This window comes from Terrapene carolina, unplaced genomic scaffold (genome assembly GCF_002925995.2).
Source record: "Terrapene carolina triunguis isolate 2854851 unplaced genomic scaffold, T_m_triunguis-2.0 Scaffold231, whole genome shotgun sequence".
Taxonomy (NCBI): Eukaryota; Metazoa; Chordata; order Testudines; family Emydidae; genus Terrapene; species Terrapene triunguis.
Genome location: NW_020664582.1, coordinates 8,614,044 through 8,638,439, shown reverse-complemented (window position 1 = coordinate 8,638,439; position 24,396 = coordinate 8,614,044). Strand labels below are relative to the sequence as shown.

Here is a 24,396-nt window from a genome sequence, read left to right as displayed (position 1 = left end):
TTGCTGGCTCTAGAAGCCAACTGAGGAGAAGCAGGATGATCTATGGGACAGAATCCAAGCTGTATCTATCTTAGGTACACATATAGCTCCCATCAGCACATCTGACTGTATTTATCCTCGCAACACCCCTGGGTGGTAGGATAGTGCTATTTTCCCCATTGTACAGATGAGAAACTGAGGCTGAGAGAGACTAAGTGACTTGGCCCAGGTCACACAGGATGTCAGTGGCAGAGCAGGGACTTGAATTCAGTCTGAGTCCTAGGCTACTATCCTTAGCAGTGGATCATCTCAGTGTAGATGAAGGAGGCGGCTTGGTAGGGAGCATGACACTCATACAGAGAGCAGCTGTGATAGTCCCTACCATGCAAATAGTTGTAGCTTACTAAATTATTACTATCCTTTGTACTGCAGTAGAACCCAGCGGTTTCAGTCACGTCCTGAAGCCAACGACGTTGCTCTGGATTTACAGCCCTATGATTGAGATCACAATGGGCCCCAATGTGTTGTTTTTCCTTTAAATTCTAAATCTATTTCCATTTTGAAAAAACTTCCTGGGAATCTCTTTCCCGCTGTATCCTCCACTCAGCCAGAAGCACTGAACCAAAAGGAGTTTGACATATATTTTATTATAAATGGTCATCAATACAGAACCAAAGTCATTTTTATAAATATCTGTGAGGAACAGATGCAGGTAAAAAACCATCCTTTAGCAAGAGCAATCTGCTTGCCTGGCCCTTGTTACTTTCTATTAGTTTGTTCTGGGGCGATGGGACTTCAGTTTTTTACATTCCTTGCAAAACCAAAGCTGCTGATCTAGTGAACAGAAGCCAGTGGGTGGAATCTGATCTTTTTTCCACAGGTGTAAATTTGGAATAACACCACTGAAGTTAATGGGGTTACTGTGGGCTCATGAGGGTTAACTGAGATCAGAAATAGCCCCAGGTGATCCAAAACTCCCAAATCATTTAGTGGCCCCCTCAGCACGGGGGCCGAGGATGGAATGGGTCATGGAGATCTCTCCTAGGGCTGGGGTGGAGGCACATTGCTGGGCAGCTTTCTCTGCTGCTGCCTGTGTTATACCTGTTAAATAGGACTCCCGAGTAGTTAATCGTCGCCGCTTTGTAAGCACTGAATTTATGACCACGTACATAAATGCACACAAGTAACAGCCCCACTCCCCCCATGCCTCCTTAGCAAGGACTTAAGCCAGGACCTGCACAGGCCTCACCCAATGACTTGAGCAAAAGATTTTAGGTTTGACCCCCACTGGCACATGCTGGTGGAGTTTGTTACCCAGTAATAGCCCATATGGGGATTTGAGCTCAGCTGCTAAGTGGGTTGTGTCCCTTGCCTCTAGTGGCTGATGCAGATAAAAGATAATAGCCTACTACTGCTGCACGTGAAGTGTGTAACTCCTTTCGCTTAAATGGCAAAGGCCTGTGCTGTGGTTTCAATCCCCATATGGGCTACCGCTTTGTAAGAACCCCCACCAGCGGTTGTTATGTTGTGCACACACACAACAGAATAAACACACCTGAGGGCAGTGATACTGCAATGTTGGAAGTCAAATAACTTGTATTCACTAGAGCAGAGGCTGCCTTCCTTTGTAAAGTCTTGGTGTAAGCTGCCTTCTGTTTCTTGTGTATTACACTGGACAGAGGAGTAGAAAACATATCTACATTATCCTGTGTGGTTTAAACTGTGGTAGGAGAGAATGACTTTGAAGCAGAGGTTTCTCTTACCATACAGAGCCATGTGTCCCAAGCTGACTAGAAGGAGACTTATAATTTAGTTTTCTTCAATCTTTTAACACAACTGTATTTAAAACAACTTATCACTAGCACCAGAATGACAATTTCTGCCTTTCCCTACGCTTTTCCTGTATTTTACTGGCCCATTGCTGTGATCAACACTTTGGGGCCCTGCCTGGCAACAGTGTAAGCAGTGACATGGCTGAATGCAAGCACAGGGACGATAACAAGCTTCTGAGTGAACAATAATGGCCGCGCTCTATTCTCAAAACTCTGCTCTCCTTTCGTTGAGAAAACACCAGAGTCGTCTCAGTATGGGGTTGTGTTCAAGCTTCCCGGTGGGTTTATTCAAAGCGGCGCAGGTGATTGTATAGTGACTGTACGTAGGTGAAAACACACATGGGATCTGGCTTGCGTCCCATCACCATCATGTCGTCCACTTCTATCAGGCGGTCGCAGTGAGCCAGTTTCCTGCAGTAACCCCAAAACAGAGCCATCAAACAAAGGGTTATTGCCAACTATTTCCAGTATCCATTTGCTACCCCGGTATTGGAGTCATTGGGCTTGTATCAAACAGTGGAATTTTCTCTCAAAGAAATCTATATAACATTGTAGTTAACATTGAAACAGTCAAGCTCATGTATTGCTTGAAGGTTGCCATTTTCTGTAACCAGAGAAAGTTCCTGTTCCACCTCTCTCCTTTCTCATGGTCTGATTCAAAGCTCAGTGGGATTTTTTTTCCATTGGTTGCAATAGACTTCAGCTCAAGCCCCTAATGCTCTGCTGGATGCATCCCTGACTCTCATCATGCCACAGTTCCCCTGCCTCTCCCTGGGCCTCAGCAAGCAGGGTCCCTCAGGTTTGCAAATCCTCTTCTCCCACTTGCAGGAGAAAGGAAGCCTGGGTCGCTCCAGTTGTTCAGAGGGGAACCCAGGGTCTGTTTTGCCGGCCAGTAGGGATGCTTGAAGAGGACAACAGGGGTAAGTGAAATGGCAAGGGAATTCATGAGGAAGGCCTGGATGTTTGTTTTAGGTGAAGTGACCCAGGCAGCAGTCCTGGATAGTCCTCAGGATCCAGGGCTGACACAGGCTAGGATCCAAGATCAGGCAGAAGGGGAGATGTCTGTTGAGGCCTGGGGTGACAGAAGAACTGTGGAATGATGCACACGGGGCAGACAAAGGTTTGTCCAGTTGAGCCCAAGTGATGTGGAAGGAAATGAGAGACACCAATCTTTCTCTGCTCTAAAAGAAAGCACCAAGGTCAGAGTCAACAACAGCCAGGGGGAGGCTGACGTTTCCACAGGCAGCTCTTATCTAATAGGTTACTACTGAACTTTCAGAGTCTCTTCTGGTCTAGCCCACCTTTATCTTGGCACTCCATCTTGGCTATGAAAATAGCTGGGTTTGGGCCACAGGATGACTGGTCCCTTCGAGATGGAGGGAGAAGTCCAGTGCACCTGGGACTGATTACCTGCTACCCAACTGGGCTTAAGGGAAAGCACTTGGGCCTTATAAAGGGGCAGGCAATGGTAGGGGAAGGTTGACTACCCACTGATCTCTCTCAGCACAGGCTGGTGAGGCTGCTGGGGGAGGGCTAGTGCGTGAGAAGGCTGAATTCCAGCTAGGAAGGGCTGAGAGTGACTGCTCGGTAAGGAGCGAACGGGGACAGAAAAAGAGCTTCGGGACTGGCTGCGCAGGCTAAAGCTGAGTATGAACATGTGTGTGGTGGCGATGGACTTTATTTGAGGACTTTGTTTTGAACTGTAAATATTATTACACCAGCCCTAGGCTGGGGTGGTGTTAACCATAAGGAAGCCTAAGAGAGTCCTGAGAAAAGGGGAAGACTAAACCAGGGCTGTACAGAGCCACGCCGTGCCATGAGAGGCGCTTGGGAGGTAAGGCATTCATAGTTCATGTCAGAAATCAACCTGCTAAAAAATCATGACGCTCACTCTCGTGATTGATAATCAGCCGCAGGAAAGATTATCTTCCCCTATCATTTTATTTATCTATGACTGACCTCGCTTGCAGCGAGCTCAAATACAGTGCACGGCCTTTATGTTGAGAGTTTCGCTTCATGGCAAATGGTGATTCCAGTTCTAGTGAAGTTTTGATTCACTCTGAGTGGGTCCTACTGTACGTCAGTGTTACAGTGTTTGACGCTACATCAAAAGTTGTAGGCGCCTGTAGCCGTGCATTGCTGCATCCTGTGATTATTTGGAAAGAGCATGCTGAACCTGACTGTGTACCCCATGGAGCGTTCTTATTGTTACCCGTGTTAAACTGCACAGCAACTGAGTATGAGTCATGTTTACATTGGGTCAAGCAGCTTAAAAATTCCTTCCTTCTGTAATTAAACAAAATTATCAAATAGCTGAAAAGTTCCCCTTTGTTATAAATTTAGCAAACCCGGCTGGTCTCATTCCCTGAGCTGGTGTGTCAAAACACGCAGGATGACGCAACTGCGTGGTGTTATCCCTCAATCTATTTTACAAAGATTCCCCTAACAAACAGGGCTGAGATTTTTCAGAAATGCACAACGCTAGCCACTCTCTGCTCCCACTGAAGTCAACTCTCATAAACATCAATAGGAGGAGACTTGCAAATCTCACTCCAGAAAACTAAACCACTTGCTGCATCCTTTTGATCTTTCCAGAGGGACTAGATTCACATGCAAACCTCATCTAAATCGGGCATTAGTGTGGGATTTTCAAAGGGGTTTAAGAATTAGTTGCCCAATTCCCACTGAATGTCAATGAGAGTTGGATGCTTAACTCCCTGAGGCTTCTGTAAACCTCGGTTTCTTTGTTATGATGGTTACTGGAAAAGTTCAGTAAGAGTCACCTATTACTTGTATCATATAAAGCTAGAAAGGATATAAATTCTTCTTCTCTGTCCAAATACAGGATATAGAACCAATTTCCCAAAGAGTAGTGAAATAACACTGTAAGGCTGCTTTAAATGAAATGCTTATAAAATCATCCCACTCAGATGACACACTTACATTGCAGCAATTACCTAATAAAGCTTCAGTCTAATGTCAAACCCCTTAAGACCAGTAAATGTTTCTCTGTGCAGAAAACGGCAGAACAGAATTTAGTGGAATGCTTTAAACTGTTCAAATGAGCCACCTTCCATAAACTGTAGCACTTCAGCGCTTTCCTTGTGATTTGCTTTGACTGCTGTCTGATTCTTGATTTTAACTTTGAACGCTCCCAGTACATGTTGACTTGTGGCCTAATGGAAAGATTAGCTTTTATAGCACAGCACAGAGTTTGACATCAGGTCCTTTATAAAGTTACAATGAGCTAGAGCATACTAGGATTTTAACAAGAATATTGCTAATACTACATTCTCCATTAGGCCATCTGCGCCTTCATTAGCCTGGATTTGGTCTTGACAGTGCTGACTATGCCAAAGCTTTGTTCCTGCTGTTTACTCTTGGGAAGAAAGAGAGGAAACATCATCTGAAGTTCCCACTGGCTTGCAATAGAAGAAACAGCTGCAGGAGTCTGGAGGGATGTATCCGCAGACCTTTGCAGCTGGGAAACACAATTAACTCAGCTCTGCCTTTAATAGCAAGTGAACCTGTACTCCACGTGACACTGGGAGAGTTCTGTGGTCTATAATCAATAGTCCACCAGACAGCCTCTCTCGGTAGTTTTGCTTTTCTTGTTACCATCTACGGAACAAAATAGTACTGAATATTTTTCAAGTCCTAGTTAAGAGACTTAGGGTATGTCTACACAGAGATAAAAGACCCGTGGCATGGCTGCAGCTGGCCTGGGTCAGCTGACTTGGGCTCAGGCTCCGGGGCTACAAATTGCTGCGTAGACCTTAGGGACTTTCCATCTTTGCAGGGTCTCGCAGCTTGAGCTCCAGCCCAAGCCTGAACGTCTACACAGCAGTTTTACAGAGCCCGAGCCCCATGAGCTCAGCTGACCCGGGCCAGCCATAGGTTTTTTTTATCCCTGTGTAGATATACCCCAATATAGACCAACCTTAAGGGTATTTGTGCCAAAGTAGCTACACCAGTGCCAACTACTAGTGTAAATGTACTGCACTGATGAAATACTGGGGCCTTGTCTACACAGGGTGTTAGTCCGCATCTGTGGGGTGTAAATTCTAGTGCACACTAGCGTGTAACACATTAACTGGCCTGTGTGGAGCCAGCTGGTGTGCATTAAAAGTTCCCTAGTGCGTGTTAACATAGTACTGTTTGAAACAGGACTCAACACTCACTAAGGAACTTTTAGTGTAGGTTAGCTTTTAGTGTAGGGTGCATGTGGGCCAGTTAGCATACAACATGCTGGTGTACACTACAATTCACACCCCATAGATATGCACTAACGCATCGTGTAGACAAGCCCTGCTGCGGCTTACTCCAGTTTCAAACCACACTAAGTTGCAGTGGTGCAGCACATCTACACTGAGATTTGTGCCTGTTTAACTACACTGGTACAAAACACTCCCAGCAGAGACGGGCCCTTAGACAAATGTGTGTGTTAACAACCGAGCCCTAGGCTGACATTTTAATTGCTTTAATTTACAATGAAAAGAGTGTACAGACATAACTTTCCTCCCTCCTAACAGTATTTCACAAAGCAAAATAAGTGTTGCTCTAAATAACAATGGTATTCCACTAAAACAAAAACAACAAAACACGAGGGTCTGATCGTATGTTCCTTAGTCACCCAAAAGTCAGGAGAAATTCAGTTCAAGAAAAGTGTCCATTGCAGAAACGCAAGTACACAGAATCATGCTGTGTATATATGTCAGCGGCATACAGGTTCTACCTACTGTAAACATGCATAGCAGGACCGGTAAAAGGACTGTATTCCACTTTACTCGCTGTCTCCTATGTTAACACCACAACTAGTGTCTGCTCAAAGACCACTCATGTGCAGCCTCTTGACCGATGTATGTTTTACATTTGTTTCGCCACTTAATTTTGTGTTTATTTCATGGATCAACATCATTTTGCAGCTATAGAAGAATAAAGACAACGGCCGTGTCTTGCATATACTTTGCCATGACAGGCTCGCTGAGAGGTGCGTGGGGGGGATAAATCTCTCATTGCAAGTGTCCTTGCAATAACCACTCTTGTTCCCTTGCAGGGGAGGTCAAAAGCCAGTTCTCCTACCTGCCAAGTTAGAGTACTGTAAATGTAAGTTTGACTGATTAGGTACCATGGTATCACGACTCTTGGGACTGTTGTTTTGGTTCCTAGTTCCGTATCCTAAACTTTTCAACTCAAAGGCAAAGAATCCTTGACCTTGTAAGTTAAAGTTGGAGGGGCAGATCCCGAGCTGCTGTAAATCAGTGTAACACCATTAAAGTCAACGGAGCTACGCCAATTTACTCAAATCAATGGCATCCACCAATTTACAGGATCTGGCTGAGAGCAATTTTTAAAGCGACCCGATTTTCTAACAATGGAATAATAACTTCTTTTAAATTCAGTTTGCTTGTATTTTCCACTGCATGTAAGTCACCTTGTACAACCCACCCTCCAGCTGTCTCAAGGAAAGTGCATGTATTCTGTTCTCTGCTACATTGAAATCCAATAGGCTGTCAACAGTTACGAGTCGTATGTTCTGATCTGGTTACTTTGTCATAGTTACCAGTAATCCATCTTAAGACCATTTCTGGTTTTTTCCAAATCTCAATTAATAAAATGTATAAGGTTTAAGAGCTTTCCAGATGGGTATTTACATGGATTTAGAAAAGCCACCTGTCGGGAACATGCAGTAATAACTGTCAGCAGAATCTGTAAAAGCTATTTTAACTGATTTCCCTCAAAGGACTAGAGGGAAACAACATCCAATTAGACAACAGCCCAGGTTGACTTAAGCTACTGAATGGAACCTGAACGGAAGTTCTATGGTGTGCAATAGAAAGATCCAGTTAAGTCTCCTGAAAGTGTTAAAGTGAAAACCATGAATTTCCAGACCTAAATCAAGTGCATCAGAACTTCAGGTTAGTGCACGTACCCACACTCTGAAGACCCAGTCCTGCCTCCCACGGATGTCAGTAGCAAGACTGCCATAGATTGCTGAGGAAGCAGGACCCAGCTATTAGAAGCTGCAGTGATAAGTGCTTTATAGATACTCTGGTGCTAAGCATTATGGGGGAGATGCTCCTAAGTGCTGAAGGGGAGATTTTCAAAGGGTACTGATGCTCCTAAATCCCTTGTGTCTATAATAGCTATGGCTAAAATATTGTGGGATTAATCTGGTTGATAGGGAGAACTGGAGTGGGCAGGCAAGAATCTGAGTGCATGAATCCAAAGACATACTAGGGCACAGAGCCCTGGAGTTTCTTTGCAACAACTTATTGATTACCAGTCATCTGCTAAAAATGCCTCTTTTGATTCCTGAGCCTCCTGCTTTATGTGATGTCTTGTAAAGTCTTACAACCCTTTTCTGGCATAATAAGTGTGAGCTTGTGATGCAGGGTATGAGAGAGAAATGATCACACTCTTGCCGCACAGTCTTGTGAGACTTTAACTGGATGCACTTCACAGAGATCTAAACTGATACTCACTCAGCCATGGTGAAAGCCAGCTCAAAGTTCTGCTTGCGGTTAGCTGGGTCAAGCGCATTATAATCGAAGGCTTCGGGGAAGAAAGAATGCACTAGGGCACAGAATGCCATCCCGTCATTCCAACTCGAGGAGAAGTTCTGCAGATCAAGGTGCTGTCAGAATGCAAACAGAGCTTTAGGGCTATGTACGGCGCTGGGAACTGCTGTATACTCGACCTTCTCTTACTCACCAAAGGGAACAAGCAGAGTACGCAGCACATGCCTTATGTTTTTTGTTTCCTTGTTTGTACACCCATGACGTTATTTGGGCTAAGAGGAGAATTGGCATCCTCAGCCCTTTTGTGAAAGTTAGCGCAGGTGCAAAGCAGATGTGTAGTCTACTGGCCTGAGCCAAAGCCCAATGAAGACAATGGAAAGACTGCCATTAACTTCAATGGGCATTGGATCAGCCTCTGTCTTTGTCTACTCTAAACTGAGAGCATTACTTAGCCCTATGGAGTAGTCGCTAACCGGAGGATGGTATTTTTCTGTGCAGTGCTTAGTGTCGTATAAAGACTAACCTGTATTGCTTGCTGTACATTTAGGGTCAAATTAGTACTGACTTACACTCCGAATAGCCCTGTGAACTTTCAGGGAGTTGTCTGAAGGTAAATGAGGGGACACTTTGGCCCATTGGAACTGCACACAGTGTAGGACCATGCAGAAACTGGCCATTTGCCATTACAGCAAAGAGCCAAAGTCATTCTGGATTTGCACCCATGTAACAAAATGGAATTGGGCTCTTTTGCTTCGTGGTGCTAGACTTTTCCCCACCATACAAAAGTCAGACCCTGACAGTTTCATTATCTGTTGGAATATACCCCTGAGTTTAGAGTTCAACAACGATTATATTTTGTTTTCTCAGAATGAAACTGTGGAATGGGCATTCTTTTGTTCTTATAAATCTAGGAAATTGTCCCTTTCCCCTTGCAATTGCATTAGGCAATGCAGTTTAATGCTATGTAACTCTAACGGAACCTCCCCCAGGCCAGATTCTCTTCAGTTACACTAGAACAATCCCATAGACATGAACGTGCTGAAACTGGGAGAATTTAACCTCAAGCATGTAATATGATTAAACATCTCTAATTCCAATATAGAGCAGTCTGGTCTACGGCCTAACAAAGTTATCTTGGTCTCCAAGTAATAGTACTACCAAGTAATCCCCAGCCCTATCCACATTTCATTATATATAATAAAGGAGGCATATACTGCAATTAGCACAGAGTGCACAAACGTAAGATGAATCCTGTAAACACACACAATTCAGACCTCAATCCAGCAAAGCACCGAGGGCCAGATTTTTAAAGATATTTAGGTGCCTAACTCCTATGGCGAGTTGAGTGCCTAAATATTTTAAACAATCTAGCCCTTAAGCACTAACTTCAATGATGTGAGTAGTCTCATTGACTTCAAATGAACTAAGCAATACACACACAGATTCTTTGGGGGGGGGGGTTGGAGACCAGTGATAAATGTAACCCATTGTCTAGTGCATTTTAGAATGCTATGGAACACACTTTCTGAGTACAGTTTCTCTAGAAATACTCAAAGACGTTCCTGGATATAATTAAAATGGAAAGCAGTGACCTCTTCTCACCTTGTATCCTATGGTTTTGGAGCGACACCAGTCCAGTAGAATTTGCTTAATGCTGCTTGCACTGGCGACCCCAAAACTCTGTGACCGCTTCAGCTTTGCTTTGGACTCTCCTTTTCCTCTAGAAGAAGAAAAGGGAGAAAACCTTGACGAGAGGAGACTAATCCTAACGTCTTCACGGCAGCTGCGTGCCCTGACAGAGACAGTAAAGAGCCCATAAACACCACCTTTTTTTTTTTTTTTTGCCACCCCTTGCCTAGGTGAGGCATGCATAGGGGAAATACTGGCCCTAATCACGCTAAAGGGAAAACCCCTATTGACTTCGAAAGAGTCAGAATTTCACCTCTAGCTTCTATTTACAGTATAAACATTGAGGCCAGGACCATGTCCTGTAAAGCACAGTACACATTGTTGGCTCTCGAGTAACAATATAAAAACATGAAATCCATCTCCTTTTATGAGCCATCCCGAGGGAGGTTTTTACAACACTCCCTTCTGAACAACACCCCCAGGCCCAGGAGAGTGGATATACAACAGCTTGAGCTCTGAATTTCCTGGCTTCTGTTCTTTTCAGGTTGCCCACCTGACATTACTGAATCTTCATTCTTGGTTGGAATGTCAAGGGCTTGAGCCATTACCCACTGGAAATTCTCCCACTCCCTTCAGTGGAGCTGGATCAGGCCCCAGATTTACTTTGCTCAAATTTCCAAGTCTGGAGATCCCTCTGCTATAAGTCGTTAGCAGAATTTTTCCCTAGTACTGAGCCCCCTTTGGATGCAAGAGGGACTAAGGAGTGACATACTTTCCACTGTCCTGCTCAAATTTCTCAAAGAGCGCTTTCCTGGCCTGCGTTCCTGAAGTGCGTGGCAACGTCTGAGACCGCACCAGTTCTCGCCTCCTTTCCACTTGGCGATGTACAGTCGGAGGTGGGGAGCAGGATTTGGGTGTCACATCATAGTAACTGTCAATGGTATTGCTGAAAGAGAATACCAAAAACAGTCTAAGAGGAACTATCTGGAACATTGGGTATCACCACAAAGCACTGAGATCAGTAACAGCAAAACTTCAGCAACCTAAACACATGGAATAAATATTTTCAAACGCATGTGGATAACTTAGCCATTTTCAAAAGTAACTTGGGTATTTGGGAACCTAGATCTCACTGAAAGTCAATAGGACGTAGACTGCAAAAGGCTAGGTCTCCAAGGGTATTTAGATGCCTAACTCTCATTGAAATCAGTGGGAGTTAGGTGCTTATATAAATATCTAGGCCTAAATCACTTTTGAAAATGGGACTTAGCCATCTAAATCAGGCGTTGCAATTCTGAGCAGAGCAACTCCTAAATCCCTTTAAAAATCTGCACGTAAGGTCTGAATCCTCATTAATTTCCAATGAGATTTAGGCATCTAAGGGCATAAGTCACGTTTGGTACTTGGGCTCCTAAGTAACTCGTACCAAGCCCAATCCTCGGCTCCTATAAGTCAGTGTAGCTCCACTGTCTTCAATGGACCCAGGCCAATTTACACCAGCAGGCCAGTTGGATTATATTAGACAGGATTATATCTCGCTTTGCACTTCTATTTGAGGTTCCCAAAGCACTTGACAAATGTTAGTGATTTAAGCCACGTCGTACACATGTGAAGGAGGGTGTGTTACCACCATTTCCAAGCGGGAGAAACTGAGGCACAAATCGAGGCACTGACTGGCTCAACATCACACATTATCTGCGGCAGAGCCGTGAACCAAACCCAGATCTACTGACTCTAAGTCCCATGTAGTAAGCCCATGATGGTCATTCTTTGACTTAGCCACCACGGAGCTGGTATTGCATCCTAACTTATTAGTTGTTCATAAGAAACGTAAAACCCTGTTCGGGGAAATTTTCAGGGCAGATACAAGCCCAGTTTAAGAGGGTTAGGTAATCGGTGCTACCCTTTTTCTTGATGAGGGTTTTGCATGCTGAGGATGCCTTGATATTGCCGCAGTAATTGTGATACTGTGTAATCCTATACTAAACAACTGTGACTTTGAGTTAATCAAAAAGGTGTGGTAGTCAGCCTTTCGGAGTGAAGGCAGAAAGTCATAGTGTGTCCTGCAAGGAGTTTAGAAACTTAAAGCTGTAAGCTAAGCTGCAGGCCAGTCAAACTAAGGATGTTTGATAGGGGTCATGCATTCAAGTGCCAAAAATAGACCCAAAATAACAACTTTTACACAGCCGAGTGCTTTAAAAGGAGTTTTCAGAGGCCCGGGCACGGCTATTAAAGGACAACTTAAGCTTTTTACATCCCATCTGTGCCTGTTCACGCTGGGATTAGAACAGGGCTAGCAACGTGGCCATCAATAGCAGGGTTCTGAGCTTGGTGCGTTCTGACAGTGAGATTTGTAGGAGGGTGGAACACTCCATGCATGAAGACATAGGTCACTAGCCTAGCTAAAGCACGATAAAGTATACTGCAGGGAACAATCCTGCACTGGCTGGGGGAACCGGCTAGATCAAAGGTTATCAAATTATCTCGGTACTTATGTGGCCCCCATCGCTGAGCACCTCACACAAAGTAATGGACTTATCTTTCCAACACTGCTGTGACATAGGGAAATGTTACCCCCATTTTACAGGAGGGGTGCTGAAGTACAGAGAGATTAAGGGACTCCTCCCAGGGAGGAGTCTAAAGTAGAGCCAGGAACTGAACCAAGATCTCCCAAGTCCCCATCCAGTGCCTGATCCACAAGCCCATCCTTCCCTTATCCTGTAATGCAGGGCAGGTAACCACATGCTATTCCCAACCTGCTCCTAACACAGTAACCCATTTCTGGGTTTGCCTTTACTGTTAAATTACATGACAAACTAATCTCAGTCTAAGCATCATCGTGAGCTTGACAGTTCCTGAGAAAACCTGCAGGATCTCTTTGTTCCAGTCTCTAGTACCTTCTGCCTCAGACACACTCAAACCCTTTTGTAGACTGGAGCCAGTAGGACGCACTTGGTCTGGTTGCCAGGGTGAGTCAACAGAACACCTCTGCATTTAGGCTACGTTGAACACACTCAGAAAAAGTCTCACTGAAACAGTCAAGGGAAGATCCTACCTTTCACTAGCTTTGGTTCCACTAGTCAATCCATAGCTCATGGCTGACATAGACTTTGTGACAGAAGTGCTTTTCTCTGTATAAACAGCAAGAAAAACAAGATGCATCAGTGTTGAAAGTATTTTCTCTCCTTCCCACACATGTTTTTAATCTAGTTCCTGACATGTGGCCACGCATTTATTCTTACTCACAGCAATGAAAAGTTGCAGATTTCTCTATAAAAGACCTCTGCCAGTATGAGCTAATGATTTCCTGGGGAGAGATTCTCCCCACTGTCCCAGGCACCAGACATCACTATAGTCACATGCAGGGGCAATGTGTCCCAAGGGGCCACAGGACAATTCCCCTGGTGCACACACTGTGCTGGGACTCCGCAGGCAGACCTTCACTGGCCCTCCCGCCAGTCCCAGAGTAGAGGGCATGCTGGAGATGGAGCCAGGGCAGGAGGAAAAGGTACTATATCGTAGGCTGCTATGGTCATTCTGGCAAGCCATAAGCAGCCATGGGGAGGCTAATATAATTTAAAGCAGCCTCCCTACAGGCTACTTTAGTTCCACCAAGGGCCATTTCAGCCCCCAGAGCAGCCCAGGTTCAGCAGGATGCAAAGATGGCTTACAGCAAAGCTTTGCCCCTACCTCTCCCTGGGCTGCATCTTCTGTGTCATGCCTCCCGGAGGCACAGCCCAGGGTCTTCGCCCTGTTCAGTACTTGTGCTCGGGAATGAAGCATTAACACTAAGGGGCTGGTTCTCTTCTCCATCAGTTTCATATGCGTGTAGCTGCATCGACCTCATTGATTTACTCCCTGGTACTGTAAATGAAAAGGCGATTGGGCCCTAGGTTTTCAAGTGTAAACTTAATTGCCCTTTGAAAACCGAATGTGAAGATTCTGCATCTCAGGTTTAATCCCTGGGCTGTGAAGGGACCGGTTTTCCTGTGCTCTTCCGCCCAGAGCTGATCTGGATCCTCACCTTGCAAGCCTGTGGGAGTACCTTGTGCTAAGAAGTAATGCGTTTTCTAGGCTGTGTAGTTTCTGCATCCCTGCTGAACTGACAATGCAAATCGGTTCCAAATGGCTTTGTCGTCTACAGAGAGTAACAGCTTGGTGATGTGGACTAACAGCATTTTTGGACAGCGTTCAAGTCATTTGTTTACCCGTGAATTAAGAGTCTGAGGCATTTTGTCCTTTTACACATTCATGACTTGAAGAAGGGGTGAGATGTTGAAAAGAAAAGTTTTCAAACCATGCTACCCATCCCTAAGGCTCCTGCAATGAATTTGCTTTGTCATGGTGGTGCTGTGTGGCTGCTGTACCAAAGCAGCTCTGTTTAGCAGCCTTCCTGATTATGTACCAGGGTTTGATCTGCCGTCATTTGTATACCACCCATGTTAAAGTCTTTTCCCACCAGCTCTCCAGGCTGCAGCGTCACACAGCTCTTACTCCTTCCACGTTCCCTGCAGCTGAGACGTCTGGTCATTCTCTCCTCCAGAAAATCAAGTTTGCCCCAATGTACAGCAAAGAAGGCAAAATCAGTCCAATCTGGTAGCACCATGGCCTCAGTGCGAGACAAACCATTAGAAAGCTAAGAGAATAAATTCCCTTCTGGGAGTGTGATTTATGAAGTGTTTGTGGTAAGGACAAAGAGCATTGTGGAAAATCCAAAATAAACTGAAGGCTTTTCTTTGCTCTGGCTGGATTATCCTAAGGGTTTGTAAAACCAAACCCCAGTGGCAAAGTACTCCAAGGGCATGTCTACACAGCAAAAGGTGTGCACAGGCTAGCCTACCAGAGCTCTCCTGAATCCAGCTAGCACAGGTGAACAATAGCAATGAAGACAGCATAGCACGGGATTCAGCGCAAGTAGTTCAAGACTGGCACAGACCCTGGGTATGTACTTGCCATGCTAGCCAGCTCTGAAGCCCATGCGGCACTATCTTTGCTGCCATTACCTGCGCTAGGTGGATTCAAGCTAGCTCGGGTAGGCTAGCCCGTGAACAGCTTTTGCTGTGTAGACATGCCCTGAGTCTGAATGGACCATTGTCCTCTGCTAAGAATTGATTTATTGACTCACTGAAGTCAATGGAAAGACTCTCCTTGACTTCAATGGGGCTAAATTGGACCTCTACATGCAGCCTTGTAATGCTCTTAGCGTTACTACATACTGCTGTAATATAACCATCCAATTAAAGATTAGTGGATAGACAAATCCTACTCCGTAGAGATGGGACCAGATCTGAACCCCCAAGCACTGCAGCACTGGCTACCCTGTATTGTTTAGCACAATAATGTGGGGTTTGGATACACCTTCCATGCTGAAGGGCAGAGAAAATAACACCCACCTGCAGCTATGGAGGTGCCCATTGTTCTCACGGAACTTGAATTCCAGGTCTTCACAGCAGTCACTGAAAAGCAAAAAAGACAGAGGCGGGGTTTGCTTGTTTCTGTGTTTTAATAAAAGGGCAGGTAGAGAGGAGGGATTTTTTATTTAAATGGACACAATTTCTCTTGTTGGCAACAGGGCTGGACCTTCCTTTGACAAATCAGGAGTTCAATGGCGTTCCATCAGTGTCAGACTGGTGCAATAGGAGAATCAGGTCCATGCACCCCCCTCCCCTCCTATTTTCCAACCCGCTTTCGTCAGGATTCCTTTGTTTTATTCCGGGCCGCATTGCTCACTCCTCTTTGAAATCTCAGGCAGGTCTCTTGAACTTTCTGCACCTGAGTTTCCTCATCTGTAAAACAGGAACAACAAGACCTTCCTCACGGAGAAGTTGTGGGCAAATCACTACGGGCTTGATCCCAAAACTACTGTAGTCAATGGAAAGAGTTTCATTGACTTCAGCGGGCTTTGGATCAGGTCCTATCTAACCCCAATGGGAGCAACGTCTATGTAAAATCTGCAGTGTGTGACTTAGGCTCAGATAAACTGGACTACAAACATCACAGCCACTAACCTTTGCATGAAGTGCGGTTCAGAAAAGAAGAACGCTGAATAGTGTGAACAAGAATCAAATTATATGAGCTTTTTTGTTTGTTTGTTTTTTAAATCAGAGCTGGCTTCAGTGAGCAAATTATTTTCATATCTAGAAATTTCTTTTACCTGATTGGCTGGAAGTTTTCATCGCAGCCTCATTCTGGCTCCTGCTCTGCCCTATCAGGCCACTGGTAGCATTACTAGTTCCTGATAAGGCAGAGGTTTCTCCTGAAAACTTCTCTGATACTCGTGTTATTGCAGTAACAGGAAGGTGGGGCATCCGTAAGGTTACTGCAGGGGCATGTTCCTCGGGGGACGAGTTTGACATCTGAAGGGAAGAGGTCACTTCCTGTGAGACTTTTGCCTGACCTAGGGTATTAAAGGAAACAAGGAGAGAGAAAAACTTTTATTGACAGATACCTTTAAAAATACAAAACAGTATCTATGCACCAGGGCTTTATTTAATTTTATTTTAGGAAAGACTGGAATAACAATCAAATTTTCCCCTAGCCGATTATGTCATTTATTGCACAGACTCAGATGTAAATTAGAAGTAACTGATCATATTCTTGTCTTTAATATTCTTAATTAGAAAAGCTTCTTCAGATGACTAGTCTACTATGTTTCCTTTTAGGGCCACTAAGTCTAGTGCCCTACTGCTGGGGGTTAGGAGGCAGGACTCCTTTGTTGTTTCTTGGTTTACTTAAACAGTCGGTGCCTCAGTTTCCTCTTCTGAGAAATAGAGATAATAAGACCTTTCCCACAGACAGGTGGTGAGAGTTAATTAATAGTTTGCAAAGTCATTTGAAATGTATGGACAGGAAGACATTCAGAATACAAAGTCCTATTATTGTAATTGGAAGTCATGCTGATGATGGGGTTTAGGCCCCGATTCTGCAGACCCTTAGGCACATAGAATCATAGAATATCAGGATTGGAAGGGACCTCAGGAGGTCATCTAGTCCAATCCCCTGCTCAAAGTAGGACCAATCCCCAGACAGATTTTTACCCCAGTTCCCTAAATGGCCCCCTCAAGGGTTGAACTCACAACCCTGGGTTTAGCAGGCCAATGCTCAAACCACTGAGCTATCCCTGCCCCGTAACAAGTAACCAGTAACAAGCTAATGGTTACTACTCATGGTAATAAAATGATGCATATACCTAAGTGTTTCAGGATCAGGGCCTTAGTACAGTATTCATGCTGAAACAGTTCCAGAGTAAGACACTGGCGACATTAGAGAGCTGCTCAGTACCTGACAGAATTGAGCTCTTGACCAGCAGCAATATTTTGCATTCAAAGTCGATCTTGAAAAGACTCATTTCAAGCATTTCTCTCCTCTTACCTGCCAAAGACTGGTGTCCGTTTTCAACTATGGAGGAATTAGAAACTCTTCTAGTCTCAGGTTCGTTGTGGTCATCCAGGTCCACGCTCTGCCAAAACATTACACGCAATACTTGAACCATGGCCTGGCTTTCAAATTCTTAACGGTAGTCGTCGCTGTAGCACCCAGAGGCCCCAACTGAGATCAGGTCCCATTGTGATAGTCTCCATGGAAGAGAGTGGGAGACAGCCCCTACCCCCAAAAGCCAAATCATTCAGGATCACACTGATTATCTGAACGGTCTAGCTGCTGCCCACTGCAAAAGGAGTGGGTGATAAAGGACTAAATCCAACCCTCAGATACGCAGCCAAGGGCAGATTGGCCCAGTGCAGAAAGGAGGGGTCTCCGGTACTTAATTTTTGCCCCAGCACCTCAAGGCTTGGCAGTACAGAGCCCCGACTACTCTGGGCTTGCTGCCTCAGTTATGAATGTAAAAAAATTGCTTGAGCCCCGGCATCTCTTTCATTACAAATTAAGCACTGGGGGTTTCCCTTCCTGTATAGAGGATACACTATGCTCAGGTGGGGAAATTTCTGTAATCACAGGGGGCATCACACAGGTCAATGTCTGCCTTTTCCACCCTCTGTTACTTTAATACATTGGAAGTTCTGGTGCTCCTCCCCCCCGCTCTCCAGACCTTCCAGAGTTGTATTGTGACTTAAAACAAAGCCCTCTGCTACACGGAAAGGATGGGCTGTTTCAGAACTAAGTCTGACATGCTTGTAATATTAGCAAATACCACTGCCATCCACTTGTTGGGAACTGTAGGTGAGCACATCTGCTGTTAATTTAACTCAGTGTGGAAAATAAAGCCTGATCATGCTCCAAGTGAAGTCAATGGCAAAACTTCTGTTGATTTCTTTGGGAGCAGAAGCAGGACCAGAATCAGTGCTGTCTACCTTAGATCAGTGCTATGCACACCACGGATGAAATCTGGCTCCACTGAAATCAATGGCACAACTCCCATGGACTTGAAATATGCCAAGATCTCATCCCAGGACAAGAGACGTGCAGTCTGTACCTTTCAGTGAACTGAGTGTGATCTTTTTCACAGATGCACATACCAGTCATGCGTCACAGTTCTTCTGTACAAAGTTAATTTATTCTGCTTTATAGCCAACTTTGTCATGTCTTCGAATGATTCTGCGCTGTCTTCAACACAATATCTCCGTCCTGCGAGAAAGCTACAGTATTTGCATATCTCTACACACGTGAGTAGTTCTGTTGAAGCCAGTCGGACCAGTCACATGTGTAAAGTTAAGCCTTTGCAGGATCAGGGCCTAAAAGAGGTGCTGGGTGTTTAGGATGCTCAGCACCTCACAAGATCAGGACCCAGGATTTGCATGCACACTATGAAAATAAATGCAGAAACAGAGCGAGGGCCCAATTCTGCAAGCACTGATGCAGATGTAAAACTTCACTAAATTGGCCCCATCCACTTAAACAGGTCTACTCCTGTGGGTAAAGTTAGTCACACGCATCAGGATTGACTGCAGGAGTGAGGCCCAAGTTATTACAGCAGTATCCCAGTAAATCTATTCCCCCTCCTGTACAGGATGGGCAAAATAAAAGGCAACTTTTTCTCCACACATACAATCCAGTTGCTGATTCTAACTTATTGTAAGTCTAAATCCTAACCTAGTATTTTTACCTTAGGAATGATTTAATGGCCTTTATGTAAAAGCAGTGGTATAATTTATGACCAGTAAAAGTTTTCCACTGGGACAAGCTGTGGAGTAAAGCCCATAACTCTTCTCAACATTAACTTGAAAAGTCCCTTATGTTTACACATGAATCTTCTTTATACAACATTTACAGGACATTGCATAAAACTGCTTAATGTTCTACACAAGTTCTCTCTACTTAAGGCAGATAAAATGACAGTCATTACAATTAGATGACATATGGAAAGAGTATTAGGGGAAAAGTAAATATCCTAGCACTTTATGACTGAGTTACCACTTATAACTTTTGAAATGTTGTTTTTGGAAAACTACATACTTTTTGATGTTTGCTAATTTAATTCCAGGCAAATGAGCCAAGAACGTTTTGTTTTTATCATCCAACAGAAAGTACGCAATTTTTGGTTGCAAGGGACCAAAAAAAGAATTTTTTTGCAGTCACATGATTACTTAGATTAAAAAAAGTTTGTGGTACTTATACCTGTTTATGGGAAACTGCGAGTTCCCTAAGTTAAAGTCCATGGGAAAGTTTGATGTCACTGTAAATAGACTTTACACCAGACTGGCCCAAAAGTTTTTTAAAAAATCTGCAACACATTTGTGTGTTTACTCAATCTAAACAAATTATGAAAGAAAAAAAAGCAGTCAGTTGTGCAACTGGGTTGTCACATTAGATGTAAAAGTTATGTCAGTTTCTCTCTCTCTGGATTCAGAGTGCAGGATTAAACAAAACAAAAAATCCCACCAGAGGCAGGGTTGCCCACTCACATCATTTTATCCCAACCCTCACAATATTTGGTGTTTATCTTAAAGCCTCAGCTCCTGGAGGCAGGTGATTTTATGAGTCTCCATTTCCATTTTCTTTTTAAATGGAAATTTCTAACCATTATGGTTGTGGAGAAAAGCCTGAAAATGTGAACTGAGTGTGATCTAAAGATGCAGAAATCAGGAGACAAAGAAAAATAACTCCTAATTATTATTATTTTTTAAAAAATCATGATTAAGACAATGTTATGATTTTAGGGCCTGATTCATAACTTGTGAACTCTTGAAGTTGGCAAAACTGCAGAGGGGCAGACTCTATTCCCTGTTACACTAGTGTAAATCTGGAGCAACTCAATGGATTGAATGGTGTTCCCAGAATTTACCCCCAGTGTTACTCAGAGCAGAGTTTAGCCCAACATGTAGGGCTTTATTGTTTACACTTGTGACAGCGTGTAGGATAGGTGTAGCTATATACCACAGTGAAAAGCAGGCTGCAGCCACACTGCGGTGTGTAACTACACATGGCAGTGAAAGGCTCTGGCCGGACAGAGGGCAGCAGGACACTACACTGCTAAAAATAGTGTAGACATAGGCGGCACTGCTTGGACGTATAGAGCGAGCCATGTAGGATATATATACCCTCAGCTTCTGGTGTGTCTGTACTCTGTTTGCCTAAGCAGTGCCTCACCATCGACACTGCTATTTATACCTGGGCTAGCTGGGTGTGCAGTATCTGCATTGCTACACTCCGCTGTAAATGTAGACAGAGCCTAGAATGCTGTTAACTTATACATCATTAGCCAGTGTAAATCAGCATAGCTCCATAACACTCGCTTAAACGACACTCATTCACAGCAGCTGAGGATCTGGCCTCAGATGTTATAAACAAACACATTTTACCTCTGTTGCTATTAGCACATTATTAGAAGCGACAGAATTTGAAAAATCCAAATTCCTTGCCACTAGTTATTCACTTATTGTGATTTATACAAAATGTTAGAGAAGCCAGCCTAGCCTGACCTCAGTGGGACTACTCACCGTGTTAAAGTTAAGCTGAGGCATAGGGTACATCCAGACTACCCGCCGTATCGGCGGGTAGCGATCGATTTATCGGGGATCGATATATCGCGTCTCGTTAAGACGCGATATATCAATCCCCGAACGCGCTCCCTGTCAACTCCGGAACTCCACCGAAGCGAGTGGCGGTAGCGGAGTCGACGGGGGAGCCGTGGCCGTCGATCCCGCGCCGTGAGGACGGAAGGTAAGTCGGAATAAGATATGTCGACTTCAGCTACGGTATTCCCGTAGCTGAAGTTGCGTATCTTACATCGACACCCTCCCCCCCCCCCCCACAGTGTAGACCAGGCCTTAAGTAGTTAGCCCATTTGGGCCTGTGCACACAACACCTTGCAGAATTGAACCCTAAGGCTCATTTTAAAATAAAAAGGGCCATGTTGTAACATAAACGGGGACACCCCTGACTTGTGTTCTGTCCATTAGCCAAGCTTTCTGCTTTGGCTTTTGCTATACAGTAAGTTACTTTGCACAGATGTTAATCATGTTGCTTAATCCACTACTGGAAGACACTCAAATACTATGGTAATGAGGGTGGTATAAGAACCTATACAGAATAGAAAGGAAAGAGGCAGCACACAGGTAAGTAATAATTTCCCCCTGCATCCACATTTGGTTTTCACGTGGAGGAAATCAGACTGATGGTTTGATTTCACATAGTTATGCTGTGGCTTCATAATAAACTATTAAAATAATTCATTAGTGGGGGGGGGAAAAACACATTGCATGTAAAATGCAGAAACCAAACAATCAACCCAAGTTAAGTCTGCAGAAAACATGGTTTCCTAGCCCTTATTTGATTTTTAGCATACCTCTATTTATCCTCGCCCATTGTACACTAAGAACATGGGACAAGGACCTTTCCTGCCTTACAGTTAGCTTTTAAATCAAGCACATTCTTTGTCTTCGGTGTTAATTCACTGGGAATTTCCATTGTATTTTCCACTACCTGAGATGTTTATAGTTTTACTAGTCCTAATCCAAATCCTCACCAGCTCATAATGATCTGTTCTGGGGGTTGGGGTCCCATCTGCACTTTATACCCTACAATGTCAGGTGACCCCATTACAATGGTAGTTTAAGTGCAATTTGGGCACAAAGTATAAAATTATGGTTAAAATCCTACACTACTAAAGTCAGTGGAAGCCTTTCCATTGAGTTCAGTGAGAATTGGTTTGGGCCCTATATTCCCAATCATGACTGAACCTTATGCTTTGCAAGGCTATGGTACAATTTGGGAACACAGTTACAATTTTAAAAAGTGGCTCGTGATTTTGGGTGCCCAGCCTGAGACACCGTTAAAGGGATCTGATTTTCCAAAAGCCCCCAAAGTCACTAGTCACTTGAAAATCCTGCCCCACGCTCACAAGGAATTAGAATTGTGATCAAAACTAAGGCCCTGATCCAGCAAAGCTCTTAAGCACACGTTCAGCTTTAAGCACCTGGGCACGCCCATTGTTGTCACATGCTTAAAGTTATAAGGCTATTTCACATTCTTAAAGTTACACGTGTGTTTATATACTTTGTTGGATCAAGGCCTGAGGTATAAAAGAATGTGCCAACATATTCCCCAAACTGTTTACCATCAATCTACATAAGCAACACATGCCTCCTTCGTTAGTTTAATGCGCTTATGAAAAGGCACCATTGGTTTTTACCACTACTTTGTTTACAGCTTCAATAACAAGAGTGACACACGCTCAGATTTTCCTTGGTTGCCACATCAAAATCCTCTTGACTCCTGGGATTTTAGGATGGTCACACACAACAACAGTTTTATCCTCCCCGGAGGCACATCTCCCAGCTCCATGCAGAGATGCTGCTGTGTACTGGATCTGCGCACAGGAAACTTTTGTTCACTACTTTATTAGTAAGAAATGTAGACAGGAGAAAATAATTCCCATAAAAGTTTGTGTGTTTGGAAGCTCTCACTTTTTTCCAGCATCCAAACTTTCTTAAAAGCATCCGAGCTGTTCTAGGGCCAGGGCCGGCTCCAGGCACCAGCGCAGAAAGCAGGTGCTTGGGGCAGCCAATGGAAAGGGGCGGCACGTCTGGGTCTTCGGCGGCAATTCGGCGGCGGGTCCCTCTTAGAGGGAAGGACCAGCCGCCAAATTGCTGCCGAAGAATGAAGCGGCACAGTAGAGCTGCCACCGAAGTGCCGCCAATCGCGGTTTTATCTTTTTTTTTTTTTTTTTCGCCGCTTGGGGCAGCAAAAAAGCTGGAGCCGCCCCTGTCTAGGTCCATCTATGCTACACGGGGTCAGATTTTTAAAAGAGCTCTGCTCCCATACAGACACCTAAATAAGGGGCCTATTTTCAAAGGAGCTCATACCCACAGGTGGGGCTCTTCAGAATTACACGTAATTTGGTCTCCAAATGGGTGCTGGGCTCTTTAGAAAATCCGGCCCTTAGACTTTGCGTTCTACAGCATATCAAATATAGCGGGAAAATGGCATCTTTAACAAAATATTATTTTGTCCCTCCTCATCATCAAAAATAATAACATTTTGCCGCTAATACTGGAGCACCTATTATTCCCTAGGTGAACGTTTCTTTGTACTTACATGGCAAAAATGAGACTGCATCTGACTTATTCCTGCTACACTAAATCGGTAACATTGTACACGGACCTCGTAATTTTTTAAAAATAAAAATTGTTGTGAAACTTCTCTGTACCCTGAGAGTAGCCGCAGTGACTTTGCATGAATAAACACAGTGACCAGCCAGGATTCATTGGAGAAAAGTACAACAAACATCATCCTTCATCAGTCCTATTTTTATTCTGTATTTATGCCGTGCAAAACAAGGAGGGCCAGATCCTCAGCCGCTGTACGTTGGAGTTGCTCTAGTGACTTCCATGGTTGACATCAGCTGAGAATCCGGCTTATAAGATTTTGCCCTATAAGGGCTAAGTCGTGACATTCTTATTCTCGTTTCATTGATTGTACTCAGTGGGAGCTATGCCTTAGGAAGGACTGAGTGGCCTGACCCTGTTCTCCACGGGGTGCTAGTCAGCCCTGAGCATGGCGCCAGCATAAGGCTGCTGTGCTGCTTAAGTGGCCGAGAGAATTTCACTCACTGTCTTCAGTGCAAGCTAGATCAGGCCCTGACTAAGGGACAGCTTTGATTCCCAGAGTCTACGTCTTACAGTGATGCTGTCAAAAGATGAGAAGCAATTTTAAATTTTTATGCTCTGATGGGGCCTGGTCTCAAGAGTCAAAATGTGTCTTTTTAAGAGCAAAATGCACCAGCCTTGTCAATGAGAAATTAAAAGCCAACCAAAAAAAAAGCAAAATAAAGAGATCCAGAATGTTCCGAGCCGGCTGGCATTTGAAGGGACTATTTAAAAAACAAAATACAGTTTTTAAAAATTGGAGAATTGAGTCACTATTTTCTTGCTAACTCCTGCTAATGGTGCCCAGTCCCGCAAAGTACTGTGTGCCCCACAAGAAGGGGGATCAGCACTCTCATTGGACAAGGTGCTCATTCTCCGGCGGTGCTCAGC

General features: G+C 44.3%; 1 protein-coding gene across 1 annotated transcript in view; it reads right to left on the bottom strand.

Moving 5' to 3' along the window:
• Window positions 1–606: 606 nt before the first annotated feature.
• Window positions 607–24,396, bottom strand: part of SMTNL2 (smoothelin like 2) — a 47,668-nt gene continuing 23,878 nt past the window's right edge. The window contains exons 2-9 of the mRNA XM_024206940.2: window positions 17,333–17,420; window positions 16,116–16,358; window positions 15,355–15,417; window positions 13,017–13,092; window positions 10,734–10,907; window positions 9,935–10,052; window positions 8,297–8,448; window positions 607–2,222 (exon numbers count right to left, since the gene is read on the bottom strand). Of these exons, the coding sequence (XP_024062708.1) occupies window positions 2,096–2,222; window positions 8,297–8,448; window positions 9,935–10,052; window positions 10,734–10,907; window positions 13,017–13,092; window positions 15,355–15,417; window positions 16,116–16,358; window positions 17,333–17,420 (1,041 nt within the window). The 3' untranslated portion in view covers window positions 607–2,095. The remainder of the gene's footprint in view (window positions 2,223–8,296; window positions 8,449–9,934; window positions 10,053–10,733; window positions 10,908–13,016; window positions 13,093–15,354; window positions 15,418–16,115; window positions 16,359–17,332; window positions 17,421–24,396) is intronic.